Source organism: Gymnodraco acuticeps, unplaced genomic scaffold, assembly GCF_902827175.1.
Source record: "Gymnodraco acuticeps unplaced genomic scaffold, fGymAcu1.1, whole genome shotgun sequence".
NCBI lineage: Eukaryota > Metazoa > Chordata > Actinopteri > Perciformes > Bathydraconidae > Gymnodraco > Gymnodraco acuticeps.
In genome coordinates this window covers 51,344-72,886 of record NW_022990989.1, presented here as the reverse complement: position 1 = coordinate 72,886, position 21,543 = coordinate 51,344, and the positions used below count along the sequence as shown (strand labels likewise).

The 21,543-nt window shown below is 40.6% G+C and overlaps 1 protein-coding gene across 1 annotated transcript in view; it reads right to left on the bottom strand.

The window, feature by feature from the left end:
• mfge8b (milk fat globule EGF and factor V/VIII domain containing b) overlaps positions 1–15,413 on the bottom strand; it is a 29,558-nt gene extending 14,145 nt beyond the window's left edge. Inside the window, 3 exon segments of the mRNA XM_034235774.1 lie at positions 4,488–4,619; positions 5,036–5,158; positions 15,237–15,413. Of these exon segments, the coding sequence (XP_034091665.1) occupies positions 4,488–4,619; positions 5,036–5,158; positions 15,237–15,306 (325 nt within the window). The 5' untranslated portion in view covers positions 15,307–15,413.
• Positions 15,414–21,543: the final 6,130 nt, after the last annotated feature.

The following is a 21,543-nucleotide window of genomic DNA, read 5'->3' as shown; positions in this document are numbered from 1 at the left end:
ACAGAAGCAGCGCTGACGTTGCGAGCGCTCAGCATGGACCGCCACTTTCTGTTGGCTCGACTGGCACAAGAGAAGAGCTGTGTGTGTGTGTGTGTGTGTGTGTGTGTGTGTGTGTGTGTGTGTGTGTGTGTGTGTGTGTGCTAAACAGTGTGTATATGAGATCATGAGCTGTGTGTGGTTCTTCATGTGGGATGTGCAGCCAACACGTGATTAAGCTTTTTCCAGTCGAGATTTTTTTGCTCCCTTGAATCAGAAAGATTTTAATCCTTTGGGCAGAAGATTATTCGTCAAAGAAAAACATATTGATAAAAAACATTTTCTTTTTTCCCATAAGTGACAGCAGGCCTTGCAGGAGAGGAGTGCTATTTTATTCTATTCCCAAGTCCATCTTCCATATCTTTACAACATTTATATATTTATAGATGCAGTGGTTTGTGGAGTTTATCCTCCCAATCACAGGCTTCCATACCACCTTCACATTTGAAAACTGAGAAAATTGGAGAGACATAAGGAACAGAGGCATTGGTAAAGGTGAGTATGGGGAAAGGATGCCAGAGAAAGGGGGTACGACGACACAACGCCTCCACAGGCGCGACACACACACACACCACACACACACACACACACACACACACACACACACACACACACACACACACACACACACACACACACACACACACACACACACAACACACACACACACAACCACACACACACACACACACACAACACACACACACACACACACACACACACACACACACACAACACACACACACACACACACACACACACACACACACACACACACACACACACACACACACACACACACACACACACACACACACACACACCACACACACACACACACACACACACACACACCACACACACACACACACACACCACACACACACACACACACACACACACACACACACACACACACACACACACACACACACACACACACACACAATTAGGGAGCACTTAAAATGTCACAACACTGTCATCAGTAGCTGTGAATGGAGGGGCGACTCCCTGACCCAGCAGTCCTCAGGCTCTCAAAAACCAACACGGTCAAATAAATTCTCCTCATCATTATCTCTGAAGCATTATCTAATTAGTTAAATGCTTGCTCTGCAGAGGGCTCGTATTCTGGCAGCAAAGCCGACAGAACCTGCCAAAGGACTTGTGAATATATGGATTTTGATGAGCTGTGATTTGTGGTTCTTTGGGGTTAAAGAAAACACCAACAGATTAGAATGTTTGGAGCGTAAATACGGGCTGGAGAATTCTAAATTAAAATGGTTGATAACTTGGAAACAACCTAATTGGCTCAGTAAGCATATGTATAGTTTCACTGATGAGCCAGCAGGGAGTTACATCTTTGTCTGAGAAAGGACGACTTCCTTCCCGTCTGTGTGCGGACTGATAACACGTATTTTCTGCTGGCCTTGACTTAAGGAGAGATAGTGCTGAATGCTTTCTCTATCTGTGTGTGTATATGTTTTGTGTATGTTTGAAATGCAGCCAAGAGAACAGAGAGCACCTGGATTCAAGACGGATTAAAGACCACAGCACAAAAACAAACACAAATCATTCTCTCCTCAAGTCTTTTTAGCGCTCCGTTACCTTTTCTCGAACTTAACTCTGCCCCTTCGACACCTAGGATAAAAAGGCATACGTGAACAATCAGAAACAAACACTCGGGTTCTTCCTAAAAGTCTCAAGTGAGTCCTGCTAAACAACTTGTTTGTGCACAATTGGCCACTGTTTTCCTGCCACCTCCTCACGCAAACAGTAGCCATCTGTCTCTGTGTGCATGACTGCAGGCAGCACATGTTCCCACCGTTGCTTCCCTCTCTCGGGCTGACCCTGAGTGAACCAACCAGGTCTGAGTGACGTGTGAATGAAGCTCCCATAAGGACGACATCTGTCCGTCTGGTGGCCCCGGCAAACAGCAGCTGTCTCCATGTTAGTGTGCCAGGTAAGACAGATTAGCTGGGGCCGAACTGGACTTGCCAATTACATGCATAGGAATGCATATCAGCAGTCTTTATGAGAGAGATGTTAAAATAAAATAGCCCTAAGATGTGATTTTTTTTGTGAAATGCCATCTCAAATATGCCCACTGATCTTGAAATGTTGTTTTAAACTGTTAAGATTTCGTATAAGTAGTAGTATAAGTAATGGGGTTTTTTTTGGACGGAAACTAGGGCTGCTCGAATATGGCAAAAATCATAATCTCGATTATTTGGGTCAATAATTGATATTATGTTTATTAAAAACGATTTTCCATTTACTTTGAAAACATCCATTTATTGAAAAAATAAATGTGAACAGTATGTTTTTAACAGTTAACAGACCCTGAACTTTAAGTATAATTCAACTGAAGAAAAAAAAAAGAAAATATATATATTTATATATATATATATACACACACACATATAATCGTTTTATTTTGATTATGTTGTTTTCATAATCATTGCAAGCCAAAATCGTAATTGCGATTAAAATACGATTAATTGAGCAGCCCTAACGGAAACTATAATTTACATTTTTTTACTATGTTCAATCTGAATTTACTTTAAATTATAAACATCTATATTGATTCTGACTTTTCTACATCCAACTCACAGGTTTATCATTGCTTTGAGAAAAAAAGATTATTCATTTACCCCTTTTAGAAGTGAAGTTATAGTCATTTGTTCTGGGACTGTCATTTTCGAGCCTGAGGCCTGAAAAACAGGCTCGGGGCTTGACAGGTTAAGAGATTCTTTGTCATATCCATTCAATAGCCGCGTTCACACCAAGTACTTTGCCGTACTTAGTTCCCAGCACTTAGTTCCCCTATGCAACTAAGAGCCGATCGCGTTCACACCACAAACAACTTCACGGCGTATACTGCCACACGAAGTCCCCGGCCGGAAGTCCATGGAGTTGGGGACTGGCTTCAGTAGAAGCTGCTGGGAGTCCCAGCAGCTTCTACTGAAGCCTTCCGAGTAAATCGCCAGAACGCCGACACCTCCTCATCTCCACCGCTCCCATGTTTTATTTTGTGTTGCCATAAGTTAGTCTCTCTGCGTTTGTGCACTGGGTGAATGCTAATGCTAATAATGCTAATGCGAGGATAATAAAATGGCGGCTCTACAAAACATTTCAGAGTTTTACGGGGCGTGGTTTGCAATTCGCCCAGCCAATCAGAACTGGGGCACTTTTTTCCCCCAGGAGAGTACCACCTCTCAGCAGGCACTAAAAATGTGTGGACTCGAGTCACATGACTTGGACTCGAGTCAGACTCGATTCATGACTTTGGACTCGACTTGACAAAATCACAAAACACTTGCGACTCGACTTGGACACCAATGACTCTGGACTTGACCTTGAGCCTTCTGACTTGAGGTGACTAGATAATTTAATTCAGAGGTCTCCAACACGCCGATCGCAAGATGCCGCTAGAAGAGCAGACTCCCGTCGGGGAGAGCAGAATCTTCAGCCGCTCCAACTCTTGCTGTGAATCCATGCAGGCAGGGGCGGGACTTTATTTTCCTGAGCCACCATGCGGCCAATCATATGCGAGGACACACTAGGATCATACCATTATGTGAAAGAAGGGTGGGGGGCAGATGCTCCAAAGATAGCAGGTGTAGTGGTACAGGCCAGCTACAGAGCAACAGGGAGACGGGGAGCTGGATTTAAATGCAAGCGCGTCGGAAAAAGTCAAGAAATTAGCGAAAACCTAAAAAATAAGCAGCATCTGGCTGCATTTCAATGATATTGGAGAAAGCAAAGCTGAGTGCAAGATTTGTAAAATGAAACTAACCTTCAGAGCAGGTTTTTTTTTTGGCAACCACTCAAGATTTATTGTCAGAGGTGGGAGAAGTTCAGATCTTGTACTTGAGTAAAAGTACCAGAGTGTAGGAATAATCGTTTACAAAGTTTAGGACTTGGACTTGACTTGAACATCCTGACTTGAGACTTGACTCGGACTTGAGCGCAAAGACTTGAGACCTGACTCGGACTTGAGCGCAAAGACTTGAGACCTGACTCGGACTTGCAAAACAATGACTTGGTCCCACCTCTGCCAAGTACTCTTTTTGGTGTGAACGCGACATAAGGGGTACTAACGGAACTAAACGGGAAAAGTACTCCGGTGTGAACGCGCCTATAGTCAGTTTTTCCATGCTTAGAGAGGCGAAGTCCCTCCCTTTCCGGGGGACCTCCATGGGACCTTATTTCGGAAAATGGCCTACCAAAATGTAAATTCACTATTAATCTGGTCACAACAAAAATACTTGCAAATAAAAAAAAATGTCCATTGATTAAAAATCCAAGTCTTCCAAGTGGAATTGATTTTGAATTACATGAGAATTAGACTGTTACACATAGTTTCTCAAACAAATTCAACCACATATTGATAACTGTGGAATAGGTGTTATATAACTGATGAAACTGTTGAAGAGGGAGCATAGACTCACTGGTCTGGCAGTGGACTCCGTCAAAGCCTGGCGGGCACTGGCAGACGTACTCGCTGAAGACGTCCCCGCGGCGGGTTTGGCCCGTCAACTCGCAGGTGCCATCATTCTTGCACGGGTTGGGGTGGCAGGGCCCTATTGGACGAAATAAAGTCACATTAGAGGAAGGAGAGGAGAAACATTTAACTTAAGAGATAGATAGATAGAGAGATAGATAGATAGATAGATAGATAGATAGATAGATAGATAGATAGATAGATAGATAGATAGATAGATAGATAGATAGATAGATAGATTTGTACTAAACAAAACACAAGTCGAACACCAAGCGTTTAAATCAGCACTGGTAGCGATATGTTATACTTCATGCTATCTGCACAAACTATATCCTATGAAAAGCTGAGAGTCCACAGATTCTATTGGTATAAGTTTAATTCCTGTGCGATCAAAACTCACTGTTCTGTATGATAAATAAAAGAACATTGTACCTTGAAAATCAATAGCGGGTCAATTTGACCCGTTGGTGGTTTTACATCAGAGAATTGGCTTACCAGTCTCAGTCTCATTGCAGGTGTCTCCAGAGAAGCCATCATGGCAGATGCAGATGAACGGAGCTCCTGCCCCGATCACACAGGTTCCACCATTACTGCACACGTTTATTTGACAGTAATCACCTAGAGAGGGAGAGAGAAGGAGAGGGATTGTTTTAAGTTCAAAGAAATGTATTTCGTCAAAAAGATTGTTTGTAATTCACAGAACCTCCCAAACACAGACGGCATCATTTTTGTGTCCCCACCCATTATAATATTGTCCCTAGTGCAATCAGACAGATGTTGGGAGTTTGACTTGGCTTAAAGACTCATGACTGATAAGATGTGTGTTTGGTATAATGAGTGAGTAATGTTTATGGCTCGCAAAACAAAACTGTACAAAGTGAAGTAAACCAAGGCCCATATTTCAGAACAGGAAAAGGGGGGAAAAGGCAAGTTGCTTTTGGCCTTAGGAAGAGGTATTCTGCATGTCTTGTTCCTTTTGTATTTTATAGCATCAAAACAAAGATATTGAAATCAGTTTAAGAGTTAAACATGTTCTGAGTATCAGATCAAATCATTATTAAAACCTTTCATTCTCTTGCTGTGCTGCTGAATAAAGGGTGAAGAGCCTGCTGGACATTGGATGTGCTGGTCTAAACAGCTGAGTAAGCCATTACTAAACACAACAACACACTGGATGCTTCCACCAGCATCACTGATGCCGGAACCTGACAATCTGGCATCTCTCTGGGCATGAGGAAATTCGTGTCAGCTCGCAGTGGGTCGGGAAAAAAGGGAATCAAGAGGTGTGTAGTGGTTTTGAAAAGTATCTAACCTTTGGAAACTATGAGCACACTGTTTACAAAATAATGATTGGCAAACAATGTATGATACACGAGTAAGGAGGCCTAGTTCCTGACAAAATGAAATGATAGCACCTAGGATAAAAACAACATATTGAACAATGAACCAGTAATTACATTTTTCCCCAATATAGATGCTGCATATAGCATTTTGGAAGTCAAGGTTTCAATTACCCCGTGTTTTGACACTTAGAATATGAAGGAAGTGAATAATTGGGAGGCTTTTAACACCCTTGAAGACAGGGAAGTCTTTTCCAAGTTAACACTCATTTAGATAATTGTTGAGGAAATTGAGGTCGGACCCCAAGTTTGAAAGTGGCGGTTGAAGAACCACAGTGTCTGCAATGGAGGCTCAAATAAGCTCTTACCCATTTCTTTGAGTGTGTTAGCACGATACCTCTTTTAGTCCCAAAAAAGAAGACTTGTGGGAGAAGATAAATATTTGTATAGACTTCTACAGGAAAGAAAATTGTCATTTTAGTCTAAGGGTATAATTCTGATGCCACGGCTGCAAACAGCATTTTGAAGAGATTTGTAACTTCCCGTGCATCAAATCCTCTATATCTTTCAAACCCCAAACTACATACATCTCTCAAGGCTCAGAAGTATATTCAGCACAAACTATGGTCAACAAAGTAGCACTGTTAAAACCAACGCTCCTGCTACCATAGACGAATAATGAAAACATTGTTTGTGGATTGCATTGGACAGTAGTGATGGGAATTCCGGCTCTTCTTGGTGAGCCAGATCATTTGGCTCGACCCACCAAGAAGAGCCGGCTCTTTCGGCTCTTCAGTTTACCACATATTATACCTTTTATAATTAAATCAAATGTAGCCCTGTTTTGACTAATGAATGATTTATATGTGTACACATATATCACTTAAATTATTCAATACATCCTTTGTACTGAAGTATTCAAAAGTAAAAATGACATGTTTAATATAAATGATTTGCTGTGGCCAAATGTTTTCATTGCATTTACAGACCCTAACTCTCTGATACCACCCCATGCATGCACTGACTTGCTTGTAGAACCACGCTACACAAAGCAGATAGCAACACCTATAAAAACTTAAGCATAGACATTTAAAAAAAGGGGCTACTGTATCGACATTTAAAAATTATATTTAAAGAAAAGGCCCTGACAAAACAGCAGGGCTCTATTTCAGTATTAACTAAAGAAAAAAAGACAGCAACAGCTGACATCAAATCTTTGCTGAGCCTCAGGATAATCATAAATAAATAACATAATACAAATAAATATATTGCAATGCTCAAAACAGCAGCATCCAACAGTCTCTAATCCTTGGATATTACATGTCACTGCATGCAGCAGCTGTAGCGCGGAGATCATATCATTCTGTCTTGTATTACTTAACAAAACAAAAACAAAAAATGGCTCGTTCGCGGGCGCGAGCCGGCTCCCGTCGTTCACTTAAAAGGGTGTTCGCGACCGACACGTCACTATTGGACAGCAGTTCTATTTTAATCTGGAGTCTCTGGATGTATTATCTATTAAACATTGAGAGTAGATCAGGTCAGGTCAGAAGGGACGATACAAAATGAGATACACAACATCCTGTTTGTCTGTTTATCGACTGCACTGCACTTCCCATGCATGCTTGGTGTTATCAGTAATGTATCCAGTTGCATGGCCTTCACAGGACTAGGCAACAGGCTTCGTGGCCCTGCCTACGTATTCCTTATCCAAAAGTTCCTGCCTGTTTATCTTTGGAGAATTACACCGCCGCCCTTCCTACACAGGCAGAGGAAAAACAAGGTTGGATAAATGACGCGCTTCCAAGAATATTTGAATGGAACAATCGGACTAATGTACTTCTTCATAATGTCAAGAAGTTAGAAATAAAAGAGACATCTCACTCAATCTATCTCTGTTATCGTTGCTTTTGGTCTGAAGGGTAACTGAGCCGGGAGTTTTATTGAGGAAATTAAATTAGTGACGTATTAGTCAAGGTTGTCTGCCAAGAGACAGCGGTCAAACCACCAGAGCCCCCTTGGAAATCCCTAGTAATGCGACTGTCTGTAAAAACCACATGGGAATGAAGGGTCGTTTATTCTCCCCATTTTTATAGTGAAATATGAGGTGTTTTGACAGGTTTTGCTTCCGGAAGGGTAAAAAGAGACACTCAAAATGTAACATTCAAACAATAAAAGGAAAATGTGCAGTTATTGTGTGTTATGTGGTTTCCGCCCGACATCAACCAGTAACGTCTCTGCTGTTTCAGAGGAAACCAGAGACTTGTTCTTTCCCGTTATCTTGAGCTGACAGAGGAATACAGTGTCAGATAAGCAGGAGTTTATATTTCAAGACAAATCTGTGGGTGTAGTTTCAGTTTCGTTTATTGAGAAATCGCTGCAGAAAATAGTATTTCAAATGCACAAAAGCTACTATTTCCTCAAACCTCACTAACGTCCAGCTTTACAGATAACTGTGGTTTTATGAGACATTCCATTTCAGCTTCCATCCCAAAAAACAGTGAAGATGAAAGAAATCTCCTGTAGAGCTCCTGCTTGGGAAATCACCTCTTCAGAATTCAACAGTGATATCTTTCTCCAGAATCAGTGTCTCCGTGTCTGTCAACAGTTGGAACTACTTTCTAGTAACACAAACCGTCTGCATGGTTAGTTACCAAGAAATATAAGTGAGAAATGCTTTTGTGTTATTTGCCCTTTGAGCTGCTTCAGCTATATAAGGACAATACCAAAAACTACTCCATTATCCAAAACACATCAAGTGTGTGGCAAACACTTCATAGTAACCCTCTTTAGTCTGCATGTGACAATATTGGGCAGTTGCTGAAGTCATAACCAACATGGCATGTTAATGTTGTCTTGATATTTAATGAAATGAGGCACGTACCTGTAAACACTGGCTGTATTCCCAAAAACAAGATATTAGCTGTTTATTATGCAAACACACAGATTTTTGATGAGTCTGACGATACTGCCAAAACCACATCTATTTTGTAGAGAGCAGAACTAAAAGCACCCAACATGGTGCCCAACTTCCTCCACACCACTATGACACATTTGAAAAGTATGTGGAGTTATGTTTGGCAGGGTAAGCCATTTCCAACGTGTATTGTGCTTTTCCTTATGAGTCATGGGCTGTGCCTTTCCCATGATGCCCCAGTCCAAGAATTAGGTTCAAATACCAGACACAAAAAAAAGCAAGGGCTGTTCGAGCCAGAATCACATAATGATTCAGTGCTGCCAAAAAGAAATAGAATGTGATCCTGCAAAAGCTTGAGCCCCAGATATAAGGGAAACAGCTGGGGAAGGATATAATGACAGTTTTTGCAATAAAAATATTTGAATGCCAACATTTTATAGACACCAAAAACACTGTCTGGTATCACACTTCATCTGGGTATTTTAATATATTGTAAGTATCCATTATTGTGTCTGATGACAGGAGATACTTGTGCAACCAGAACAAGCTGTTCTGACATTGTTGAACTATTTCCCCTCTTGGTTTTAACACTTGCAAGCCTTATATTTAATAACTGACTATAGCGCCTGGCGTTTCGTTTCAGGGGGCTTGGTCTTACCATAAGTCTTGTGTGTACTTTCTGGAAACATACGAGGGGCAGCACAAATGGTGCCTTTGCTGTAGGAGCTTCACAGAAGGAGGAGTTACTACAAGTTCACCGGCTGTTACTGAGAGGATCAACCAGTTATCTGAGTTAAAGTTGCCCTCTGACCATATGAGCCCAGGTGGACAAAACGTTAACATAACCCATGTATACGTTTAAGGAGGCATCACAACCAGAGACTGTGTGGTAAAAGCTTCTCTAGGAAGTCATTTAAGGGCTCTGCGCCATGAATGGAGATGAAGAAGAGGGAGCCATTTCAGGACAAACCGGTGGGGGTGGATAGGGACAGTTTCTGCAGCTTATATTAGAGAAAATAGCACTTTGGATAAAAATCTACTTGACAGAAGTCAGCAAGCAAGCCTTGATAAAAATCCTTTCTGGGGGAGGCAGTGTTCCTGCCAAAGCACGCTATGTGCCATGTTAGGGAAACACACAGTGCACAGCCAATTACATTTATCTAATCGGAATTAATCTTGAGTTATTAAAGATGACGTGGAATAAATCAGTATAGTTTGTATACAGAAAAAGTCATAAGCAAAAACTTTAAGCGACTTAAAGAAATAAAGTGACAAATATGTCGGTGTTCTCCTGAAAACCTGCTACTTGAGCAGGGGCTGCTAAATGCATGAATGCAAACATGTTGATATACATATGTGTGTATGTTAGCTTACATCAGTGCTCATATCTGGGAGGCTGTGGCTCAGTGGTTAGTGCGCTGAACTTCGAATTAGGGGGTAGCAAGTTCGAGTCCCACTGCAGTCAGCATGTCGGTGTGTCCCTGAGACACTTCACCCCAAAGTGCTCCTGTGGGGATCGTCCACAGTGCTGAGTGTACGTGAGTCGCTTTGGATAAAAGCGTCTAACAAGTGAGTAATGTAATATCTGATATGTCCTTTGGCCTGAAAACAGTAAACGCTCCGCTCTGCAGTCGAGGCTAGCAGGCACTCAGCGTTCTCTCCCCCCACACACACACACACACACACACACACACACACACACACACACACACACACACACACACACACACACACAGTGTAATCTGCAAGTACTACTCCACAGAATCTGCCATCTGCTGCTTAAGAAAAAACAAAACAAAAACAAGGCCCAGGCACTAAAAATACACACGGCTGCGTCATGCACACACGAGCAAACAACACGCTTTCCGCTGATGCACTGTAACTGAAACAGAGCCTGGAGTACGTGTCACAACACCTGTCTAAACTGAATTGAGTTGTACCTATAAATATATATCTCCACTCACTACGGCACTAAGTGGCTCTGTCTGATTGCATGATCCCAAACTTTGAAACGGTCTTGCTGCGGGATTCAAGTACCTCCGAAGTTGTCCTTGGCTCGATATTTAAGGTCGCAAGAGAGCGTGTAAAATATTCAACATGGCAGATTGGAAAGTGGGGCCAAGCCACTAATAAACTGGCCCAAATGAGAAGACAGTCCATATTGCAATGAAACATTGATCACGGAAGCTATTCATATTTTAAACCGAGGAAACCGAGCCTGTCCGGTCCGATGGGACTTGGTAGGAAAAGTAATGATAAAGTCATCAGTGCTGAGGAAGACAGCAGCCTGAAGGGAAGAAAGACCCGACCGGGCAGATGGGATTTCTCTCACACATTCAAACTTACTGACACACAGAGCATTAAGCTCGGGCTGCCTCTAACTATTATTTCTCCTCCTCCATCTTTTGATGAACTCATTAATAGTTGTGTCTATTATAAATCATTTGTAAATGCACATTATAATCATCCAGAGCCCAGCAGGACATCTACAGATGCATTTCATTTCCCTCACATTTCAGAACGTGGATAAACTTGGCCTTTTTGCTTGAGAAATGTCAGTATTCTTGAGTAGATTTGTTCTGTTCTTCGTTGTAGTTGGTCGATTACCAAAATAGTTGGCGCTTATAATCAGTGTTGGGACTAACGCGTTACAAAGTAACGCGTTAGTCCCAACACTGACTTTTGGCAGTAACTAGTACTCTAACGCATTACTTTTTAAATTCAGTAACTCAGTTACCGTTACTACATGGTGCGTTACTCCGTTAGTTTTTTAATATAGTCAACAGCCAGGCGAACAGAGATGAGAACTGTACTTAAGTACTTGAGTAAATGTACTTAGATACTTCCTGTGTCACATGCGGAGACGGGCTGTGGGCGTGTTTGTGTTGTTTACTAACAAGACTATCATGGCGGCGGCGGAGCTCAAGTCTAGTTTCTCCACCTGGAGATATTCTCACTATTTCACTTTTGTCGAGCACAAAGAAAATAACGTTTTAGTTAAATGTAAGTTGTGTCTTGGCGGGTCAAAGATCCTATCTACTGCCCAAACCAGTAATTCAAATCTCTTAAAACATCTGCAAAAACAACATGCTGGGACGAAGCTAGTAGCTAAGACCACAGAGACTCAGCCGACTAAGCAACAGCGGCTGGATTTTAACCAAGGGACTGCTGGCCAGGGGAAAGTCGATAAAGCCATTGCACGGTATGTTGTAGAACACATGCAGGCTATTGCTACAGTGGAGTCACCCGCTTTCAGGGAGCTAGTTAGTATGATACCATGTCCGGGCGGCACACGGCATATGGGACGGAAAACTTTTTCCAACTACCTGGAGAAAGAATATACAAAAATGGAAAGCCAGCTAATATCGATGCAATCCAGATTGCATATAATGCATGTCAAGTTGATCAACAGATTGTATTATTCTCCAATGCAATAACAGTACTGAAATGAAGGCGATACGGGCATTAATGGGAGCCCTTTTTACAAGTAACGAAAACGTTACTTTTCACAGTAACGCATTACTTTTTGGTGTAAGTAATCAGTAAAGTAACTGAGTTACTTTTGAAATGAAGGAACTAGTAATGGTAACTAGTTACTGGTTTTCAGTAACTAGCACAACACTGCTTATAATTCTGTTAACAGACTGATCAATCATTCCAATATAAAAACAATTATCTATAATAAATACAACATAAAAGTCCCACTGCATGATTTGACTCCGTGAAGATTAAAAAAATCGTCCCCGTCAGCAGGAGATTTCATTCCTGATCAGTAACTGCCTGATACATTGTCATCAAACGCTATCTTACACCCACAAGTCAATTGCAGCAATTTCAACTGAAAGGTGATTATGCAACCGCCTACATTCACAAATGATACACATACACACAATCATGGCACGCCATTGGTCCAGGTGCTGACTTTAGCCCCTGTTCACTCAGTAACCCTAAGTGGTCTTGGTGTGAGAAAAGTCTGCCTCAGCCCAGACAGAGAACCATTTCCACTTTTCTCCATTCAGCAACAAAAAGGACTAAACCTGCTGAATGTAGCCTAATCAGGTAAAACACCACGGGGGGAACCTTCCCTCAGCTCTTATCCTGCCCTGTAAACATTTTGCACGACCCAGCAGCCCCCCCCTCAGCTCCCTGACAGCGTGGAAAGGTCTGAGCGAGTGCTGTTGTGGGCGGAGGTTCGCTGGCATGCCAGTGTTGGCGAATTCATCCAGGAAAAGTGACTCAACCAGTTTAACCACACCTATTCCCTAAGGCTGTCCTGAGCCTCGGGTACAAACATGTTGGCATTTGTTCCGTTGTCATCAGGCAGCATTCTGTTTCGATTTCTATTCAAACTAAACGTTTTGTTTTTTTAAAGGGTATCAAACATCGATGTATGTGATTCACCAGGGAGGGTTTACACGCAGGTCTACAGTGTTTCTCCCTGGAGTAACTGAGGGCTAAGTGCCTTACTAGTAGTGGTGTTCCAGGCGGGATTTGAACTCGCAACCTTCCGATCATCAGCCCACCTCACTATCCATTAGACCACCAAAATTTAATTAAAAAAAGAGATATATATATTATTTAAATGTTGTTATGAGATCCATTTGTGGCGGACGATATTTATTTGTGGTGGCCCGCCACAAATAAATCAATGTGTGGGAAACACTGGAGGGAGGTTGCAGGAATCTAAGTTGAGCTGGAGTCGTTTTGGATATCTGTAAAGATGTAGTTCCTGTAGTAACCCGGTTCCAAGATAAGTAGAGCGCTAATCTCCAAATTGAACAAATCAACCAGAAGTGAAGTCACATGCTTGCTTCTGCAGCCGCGGTGTCTGTCAACATAGTGGATCAACTGAAGCATCAAAACATGTGGACACTATTATGAAATTAAAAATGTCTTGTGAACTATATGAACAGCTAAGTAAATTAAGTGAAACCTTAGAACATGTTTTGTTGCTGTTTATTTGTATTAATGTGTCAAAGTATTTTCTTTCTTTTTCGTGTGCTGATCTTTATATTTTTGCTGCTTGTTTTTAATATTGTTTTTGTTGACCCCAGGAAGACTAGTGGCCGTTTTGTGGAAGCTGATGGGGTAAAGCATAAATACACTACGCCATAACCACATAATGCTGCATTAAGATTCAATAAAATAATTTCAAGCCAAAGTCATAAGGAAACACATACAACCAAAGCAATACGACTAACTTTGTGGTAAATGACCTATTGTATACATTTGTTCTGTACATTTTCTAATAAATGTCTCAAAGAATGAAACGATCCCAGACCTATCTGTGGGCATTGACTCATGAGGCATTACATGTTGACTATCTATTCCTCAACTCAAAGTCCATCAGACAAGAAACACACAGGGCAGCTTTCACACAGCACCAAGCAAAAGTCTAAATGGAACAGGAACATTTGGAAAATCCTTCATCCCACCAACAAAAACACTTGACATGTGATGCCTTCTTCCTGGTTGCTGAGCAGGAAAGGAAGGCAGGAGAATCAGGCCATTTTGTCCATTGCCCTAAATGTGTTTGATGCATGGAAATGCAAACAAAGCCAAGTGCCAATGGCAAGAGGTTAACACTGGACCAGTATAATAGCCAGCACATTGCATATGTGCTTCTTAGAAGGGGCACTCTGCAAAGAAAAATGCCCTAAGGGGATATTTCTGTAGCCATACATTCAGACATAAGTGTGTCTGGCCTACAAAAAACGCATATATTGTTGTTTGCCAGATGGAAATCGTTCACTCTAAAATGTCTCTACACATTCAGCTGTCTTCTTTTTTGCAGTTTCAGAGCAAACAAAGTCTAACATTCCCACACGTCCTGTTCACTCATTCAAATCAAGGATTGCTTGAACTTGTGCACTTAGTTTAAAATGCCCACTTCTTTGTTACCGTTACTTCTTTGGTGATGAATTGAAGGGGCCACTTGTGTCTTTTTAGATTTAAACTGTGTTGGAAGAAGTACTCAGGTCCTTTACTTAATTAAAAGTAAAAATATTGTGGTCTTAAAGTACTCCATTAAGTAAAAGTCCGATTTTAGTCCGCATTACATTTAAATACTGTGTAGATTAGTAGTACAGTATCATACCATATCAACATGTGTTTTTATGTACAAATTAACTAGGAGTGTCAAAATAAATGTAGTGGAGTATAAGTATAAAAGTAGCACTAAAGGAAAAACTCAAGTGAAGCGTAAATATGTCCAAAAAAGTACAGTACTTGAGTAAATGTACTTAGTTACTTTCCACAACTGGATTTAAATTGACGCATATGAAACACACACTGAGAAAATTAAAACAACAACTATATTAAAACACGGATAAAGAGCAACATTAACGTAAATCTCAACTGACAAAGCTGCCACTCAACTGTAACGGACGTTAACGGCTATTATTTGAACTGTTAACAAATCTAACAAAAGCCAACTTACCGTTCACACCGAACACCAGACAAGCAGAGAAAAGTTGCAGCCACACGACAAAACTACTGTGCTGCTTCATGGCTGCTGTTTAAGTCAGACTTTGTTAGTTTTAGTGAGTTAAAGGGACGACAGGCGGAATACAGCGTTTCTCCGGACTGTTGTTGCTTCTGTGGCTCGTGCTCGTTGTGCGGCTCTAAACTCCCAGGCAGCAGGCGTAGAGCAGGAGCACGTGCGCATCAGCTACCAGCCAATCACAGCGAGGCATTTTAATTGTAAGTCCTCCCCCTTCCTTCCCGCTGTCTGTGTGACCCAAAACAAAAACACTCACAGAGAGCAGCAAATCAGCCTGTAAACAAAAAGTATCCGTTAATGAGCTGCATTTCATTACATATATCATGATTTAATATTAAACCACAGAGAGGGGAATAATTGCTCCCCAATTTTCGCAGCTGACCTATTTAGTGTTTCCATGGGGTTACATGCTTCCCTGCAGGGGGCATTTACTATGATATTGTGATTGTGAAAGTCTGACTTAACCCTCCTGTTGTCTTCGGGTCAAATCTGACCGATGTACTACTTTCATCAATCATAACTTTTTTGTTTTACATTCGATTGCATTAAGGCTTTATGATATCCTTCTCACATTTGAACACATACAATTGCTGATCACCACTTTCATTGCATTTTGGATGATTTAGTCAACTTTGTAACACCCATGGTGTTCCCGGCCATAAAGAAAAGGAATTAGTAACCATCCGGATCAGATAAAACACACACACACACACACACATTATCTGTGTTCCCCCCCTTATGTGCCCAATCCCCCCATGTGAATCACACCTGGCACTCACAAACACACACAAACACACAGAACAATTTGACACATTTCCCGCTCTTGTGTGCCCATCCCCCCACATGGATCACACCTGGCACACGCAATACATGTTCAGTGTCTATTCTTTGTATATTTTACTGCAGTTTCTCATGTATACCAGTAGTCTGATACAATATTTACAGTTTGAAAGGGTGTTAAATGAAATTTGGTGATGATTAATGGTTTTTGTGTTAATGTAATAGCAGTTAAAACAGGACCGGTCAAATTTGACCTCCAACATCAAAGTAAGGGGGGGGAAACGAAGACAATAGGAGGGTTAAAGTAACTTTTGTTTCGAAAAATGTGTATAAAGTGTTCAATTGAATGCATTTGGATCATAACAGTGGGTGTTGGTGAAGAAGTCAGCCTACTTGAGTCATTTGATAGGGCTGTGAAGTCATACTTGTTTCAAAAGGATTGGGAAGACTTTCATTGCTACTATTCAATGAAATTGCCTAAAATTGACAGATTTAGAACACACATAAATTGTAAGACCATGCTTTCTTGGTCTCTGTGTCCATTAAGTTATAAGGAGCTGACAAAACATGTGTCTGCCTTGTATTAAATGTGGCTAAATTAGAGCTCTTTGTAGAATTTGTACAAAAAGGTTGGTTATAAAGTGCACACTCGTAAATATTTGCTAAATGTGTGAGATTGTATGAACCAGAACACATGTATTCTTTGCTTTACGTTCTGTTAAGCAGATGATCAAGAGTTATTTTGCGTTCGCATGTTTGTTCTTAATTTAATTGAATCAAGCAGGCAGTAACTGGTGAAATCAAAGCATCTTAAATCCGTAATGTCTTCTTCTGTTGTTGGCCCACTCTCAAATAGTTCTGGGAAAATTCCCATGATTGCACCATGCATGAAATCCTCCTCTGAAATGCAGATTAAGGCCAATGTTTTATTGTGGAGAGCCAAAAAGGTTCATGTGTGGGCGTTTCTTGCGTCAACATCCAGATGGGTCAGAATTGATTTTTGTGCTCGTGGAGACAGTGGGCGTGAGGCGAAAAATGTTTCAAATGGGTGTGAATTTGAGATGGATGTCCAACCGTGTAGGCCGGTTCTGTCTTTCACCTCATTCCTCCTGCATCTATGAAAAGGATTTGGTTGTATGTTTTCTCCACATTTAGGAGACAAAAGCAGCCTGAATATAACAACAGTCATTATCAACTTTAAAGGATGTGACTTCTGCTTTAGCCTTAAAAGTGTACAAGAGATCTATCAAGGTGTTTGACAGAAAGCCACATTCATACCACCACTGTACCGTCCTTGAAAAACACAATTTATTGAGTTTTGACAATTTTAAGTCTTTTAAAAGTATGTGTTTTATTTATAAATGTTTAGATGGACTGCCCCCCCCCCCCCTCCCTTAGGGGAATTCATCCACAAGAAACACACTGGACGCTGCACCAGGTCAGAAACCAGAGGAGACTGTGAAGTCCACCGCAGACGGACCACTTTTGGACAAAATGTACTCTCCATTAAAGGCAGCTCTTTGTGGAATAGCCTCCCAACTGAGATAAGGGATTGTCCCACTCTCAATAGTTTCAAAGGTCAACTCAAAGAATGGTTGAGAAACAATGTATGTGAGGGACTACGGATGGAAATTAGCTCAAAGCTAAAATCCGGCATATTTACACTTGAAGCATTATTTGTCTAAAGTGTTCATTAATGTGCATTGTCCCTATTCAAATAAATGATCAAATGAAATGAAAATGAAGTATATTTCTGCATCCATTCTTTGTTTCCCTGTTATTTGAAATGTGTCTCATTACAGTAGTAGCAACCGTATTCTCAGATGAACTCTACACACTTTGATTAGCAGGGGAACATGTACTCTTCTGTAGCCTAGTAACAGGCCAAAGTTATTTAAATGCAGCTTTAAATGATCTCACGCTTGGTGGAAAAATACAGAGGAAAAAGGCTGCTTTGATAGTGTGCTCACATCACATCTCCATGCTTCATTTGTCTCTCCTTTCTCATGTAATAAAGATCAAATGCAGTTCAAAATGATGCCTCAGTCTTGTGTGAAACCTATAGCCCTTGTTCTCACATGCAGGACCAACAAAAAATCCTTTTCCCCAGATGACCTTTTCACATCAAAGCAACATTTCTAGCTAAATGGGGCGATACCAAGCTCCTATATATTCCCACTCATTAGTGTGATGAACAGTAGGTCAAACAGAAGGTGAATATACTGTCAGACCGGAACTGAAGGACTTTGTGACCCGAGATGTGACATAAAAAAGAAATGAAAGTGCACATTTCCCTTTATTCGGTCAAATCTTGTAAAGTGTGTTCAGTTTTCTGTCCTTTAAATATCACGTGAATTAAAATGCAGAAGGCTGTGAGGTGTTTCCGAGGCAGACCAAGGATATGCTTGGAAACTTAAAGCAGCAGTGACATTACAGTACACGCTTCTGTGTGTGCAAATTGTGTATTGGAAAAGTATAGGGGTTAAATGATAGATATGGGAACTATAGAAATGATTTTTTCAGCAGGTTTGTTTGAAATACAGCAAGTGCAGTTTACAGCTAATCACATTAGTCATTTGTTGTACTCTGCATTAAGGGATGTGTTATATAATCCATCAACTGTATACTGTAACTAAATATTAAGCATGTTTAAACGTCAAAATCGTGTTCTTCTCATGCAACATAGTGGTGGTGACACTGTCCTCTGGATTTTAGGCACTGACACTGATCTGCAAGAGCAGCACTTTAAGTTTTGGCACCACTAAGGTGTGAGCAGGGAGGGGGGGGGCACTTCCCCCCTGGTCACCCCTTGCATGTCTCTTTTGCATTATATGGGAAGCCTCTGATTGATGTTTTTAAACTAGGCTGATTCCAGTAAGCTTTTGTTCCTTATATCTCTTTCAAATGCATGCCAAATATACTGTATGTCTTATTAAGTAAAAATGTGAGTAATATTTAAAAAATAACAGAAGACATAACACGTGTTGCATGCAAAGCTGCATTTTTGTCAATTCAAAGTAAATGTACTAAATTCATTCTATGCACATGAGATAAGAAACCAGAGTCTGTCTGTACAATTCCTAACTCTCATATTTTTTAACTAACCTATTAAACTACACTGGCATAGTATAGATCCTGGAATTCAGTTATGGTTTATGGTGTTGGTGTGCCCCCCCGTGATTTTCAGTTTTCAGTCCTTTGAAAAATATTTCGAGGTGCCACAGAGTGCAGGTGCAGGTGGAGACTTTGCATCTACCTTTGTAAGGTCCTCGGGGGCACAAGGGCAAGTGATTCATGGTTTCTCAATTGAATTGGATCATCATTTGTTCAAAACAATGCATTCCAAATGTGTGCGGAGAGAGTGGGAGAATCAGGGGTCCAGTAAAGGGCCCACAGATCATGTTGTATCCAACACAACAGATGAATTGAGCCCTGTCTCCCTCCTGTCATGTTTCTTCTGTCAACAACTTTAAAGAACTAAACACTGTTGTGTTAGATGCAGCCTGCAGCCTTTTCCTTAAATCTTTTTGCAATGCATTTTTTATTTAAACCACATGTATGTATGTCATTATCCCAGCATCCCAGACAAGCACTCTTCCTGTCCCTAAGATATTTGACTTGACCAAATTTCCGGTTTAAGAGCATCATAAAAACAGCTGGTGACAACCACTACATGCCAGAAAAAGGTTTCTTGATGCTTTAGAAGACAGCAAAATGCAAGGATGACAGATATTTTCCACTCCCGTGGCACCGAAAATGCCAAAGCTTTCAACATGTTGAAGTGTGTTTCAGTACTTAAACCCCTCTTCTTTTTGGAGTCAGCAAGATCCCTAAACGCTGAGTCTCAACAGGGAGGGAATGGCTTTATCCGTGCAGTCATGAAACCATAAGAGGAGTCATGTGCTGCGGGCTGGTTGACGCAAAGTAGCCGTCAAATGTGGTGAACGTCCACCAGGCAGCATCCTCTGATGTTCCCCCTCTGTCAGACAAAGCTTCTTCTCATGACTGACCCTCACTGAGTCTGAGGCACAGGCAGAAGTTCATAATTGTTGGATGAAGCTTCAATGTGACAGAAGCCTGTTTGATCCTAATCCTCAATGTGAAGCACAGAATAATCCTGTACACTCAAACCTTGTGAAAATGTGCTTTACCCGGAGAAGGAAATGCTTTCATTCATAAATCTATACCAGGTTGTGTATCTGTGAATTTTTCACTTCTGTTTTCCACATTAAAAGGAGTCCTCTTTCACTTCTGTCTTACATCTGAAAACACAAGTGAGGATTCACATACATGATGAGGAAGTGGATATGATTGAGGAGGGGAATTTTACATTCCTGTGATGTTTCTTATTTGGAAGAAGAACAAAAAAAAGCCACAGTTCAATTTAAACCTATTTTATACACAGCTGTTTTTGCTCACTAAGTTAATCCGCACTGTGCCACACCCAATGAATGCACAACAACAATGAGAGTTAGGGGTCTCTAAAGATAAACAGTTTATGTTCAGAGGTAATACTGAATTGATTGGATGCCAAAGAATCAGATCAAATGAAAAAGAAAATCAAATGATCATCATTTAATCGTGCATTCACATCTCTGTGCACCTATTTCTTTCAACTTTGTTTATTAAAATAAAAAAGTATCAAGTTTACATGAAACACAAAATACGCTCTCAAAGTTAGGCCTTATTTATTGTAAGACATGTGTATTTGAAATTCTAAATAATGAAATAAAAGGAATCATTACATTTGAAATAACATATTTTACAAAGTGAAAACAACTTAAAACACTCACACTCCACTTCATCAAATGGATGTCCTTCTCTTAATACATTTTAAATATTATGTAAGGGGTGACATTATGAAGAAGATGTACTCATATTTCCTCGTATAAACAGTGCCATTGACACATTATAATAAAGATGCAATCAATTTGAAAGGGATCCTGCACAAATATCAGTAAGAGAATACATTAAAAGCATGATAAAGTCACTGTGAATAAACATGAATGCTACTTATCACGCTGGATGTCCCATTGGTGGATGGCGCTCTCTAGTGGTGAAAAACGCAATGAAGTAGAGTCTGGCTCATCACTGAACACTGAAATGTAATGAATTACTACCCTGTAATCTCAGTTTATCTGAATTACAAAAAAGCTTTAACAATGCAATCAAAAACAGGACTATGTTTGAATTGTTGTTGTGTTGTCACTTCACATAAATAAAATCATCCCATCTAGGCCTATGTGTATATCCCTTTTGGTGTCACATACAATCAGAATATCTGGTACTACGTTTATTTGAGCTTAATCAGACCCAAGATATTGACTATAAGTGTTTGAAATAATATCAATATTTGTATAGCTACATGAAGTGTGTTGATATCTGCGTGTCATTGTAAAAAGTAAGCCTCCAGTGAATAATAATAGTACACGTAATATTAATAGTAATAATAATACAATAATAT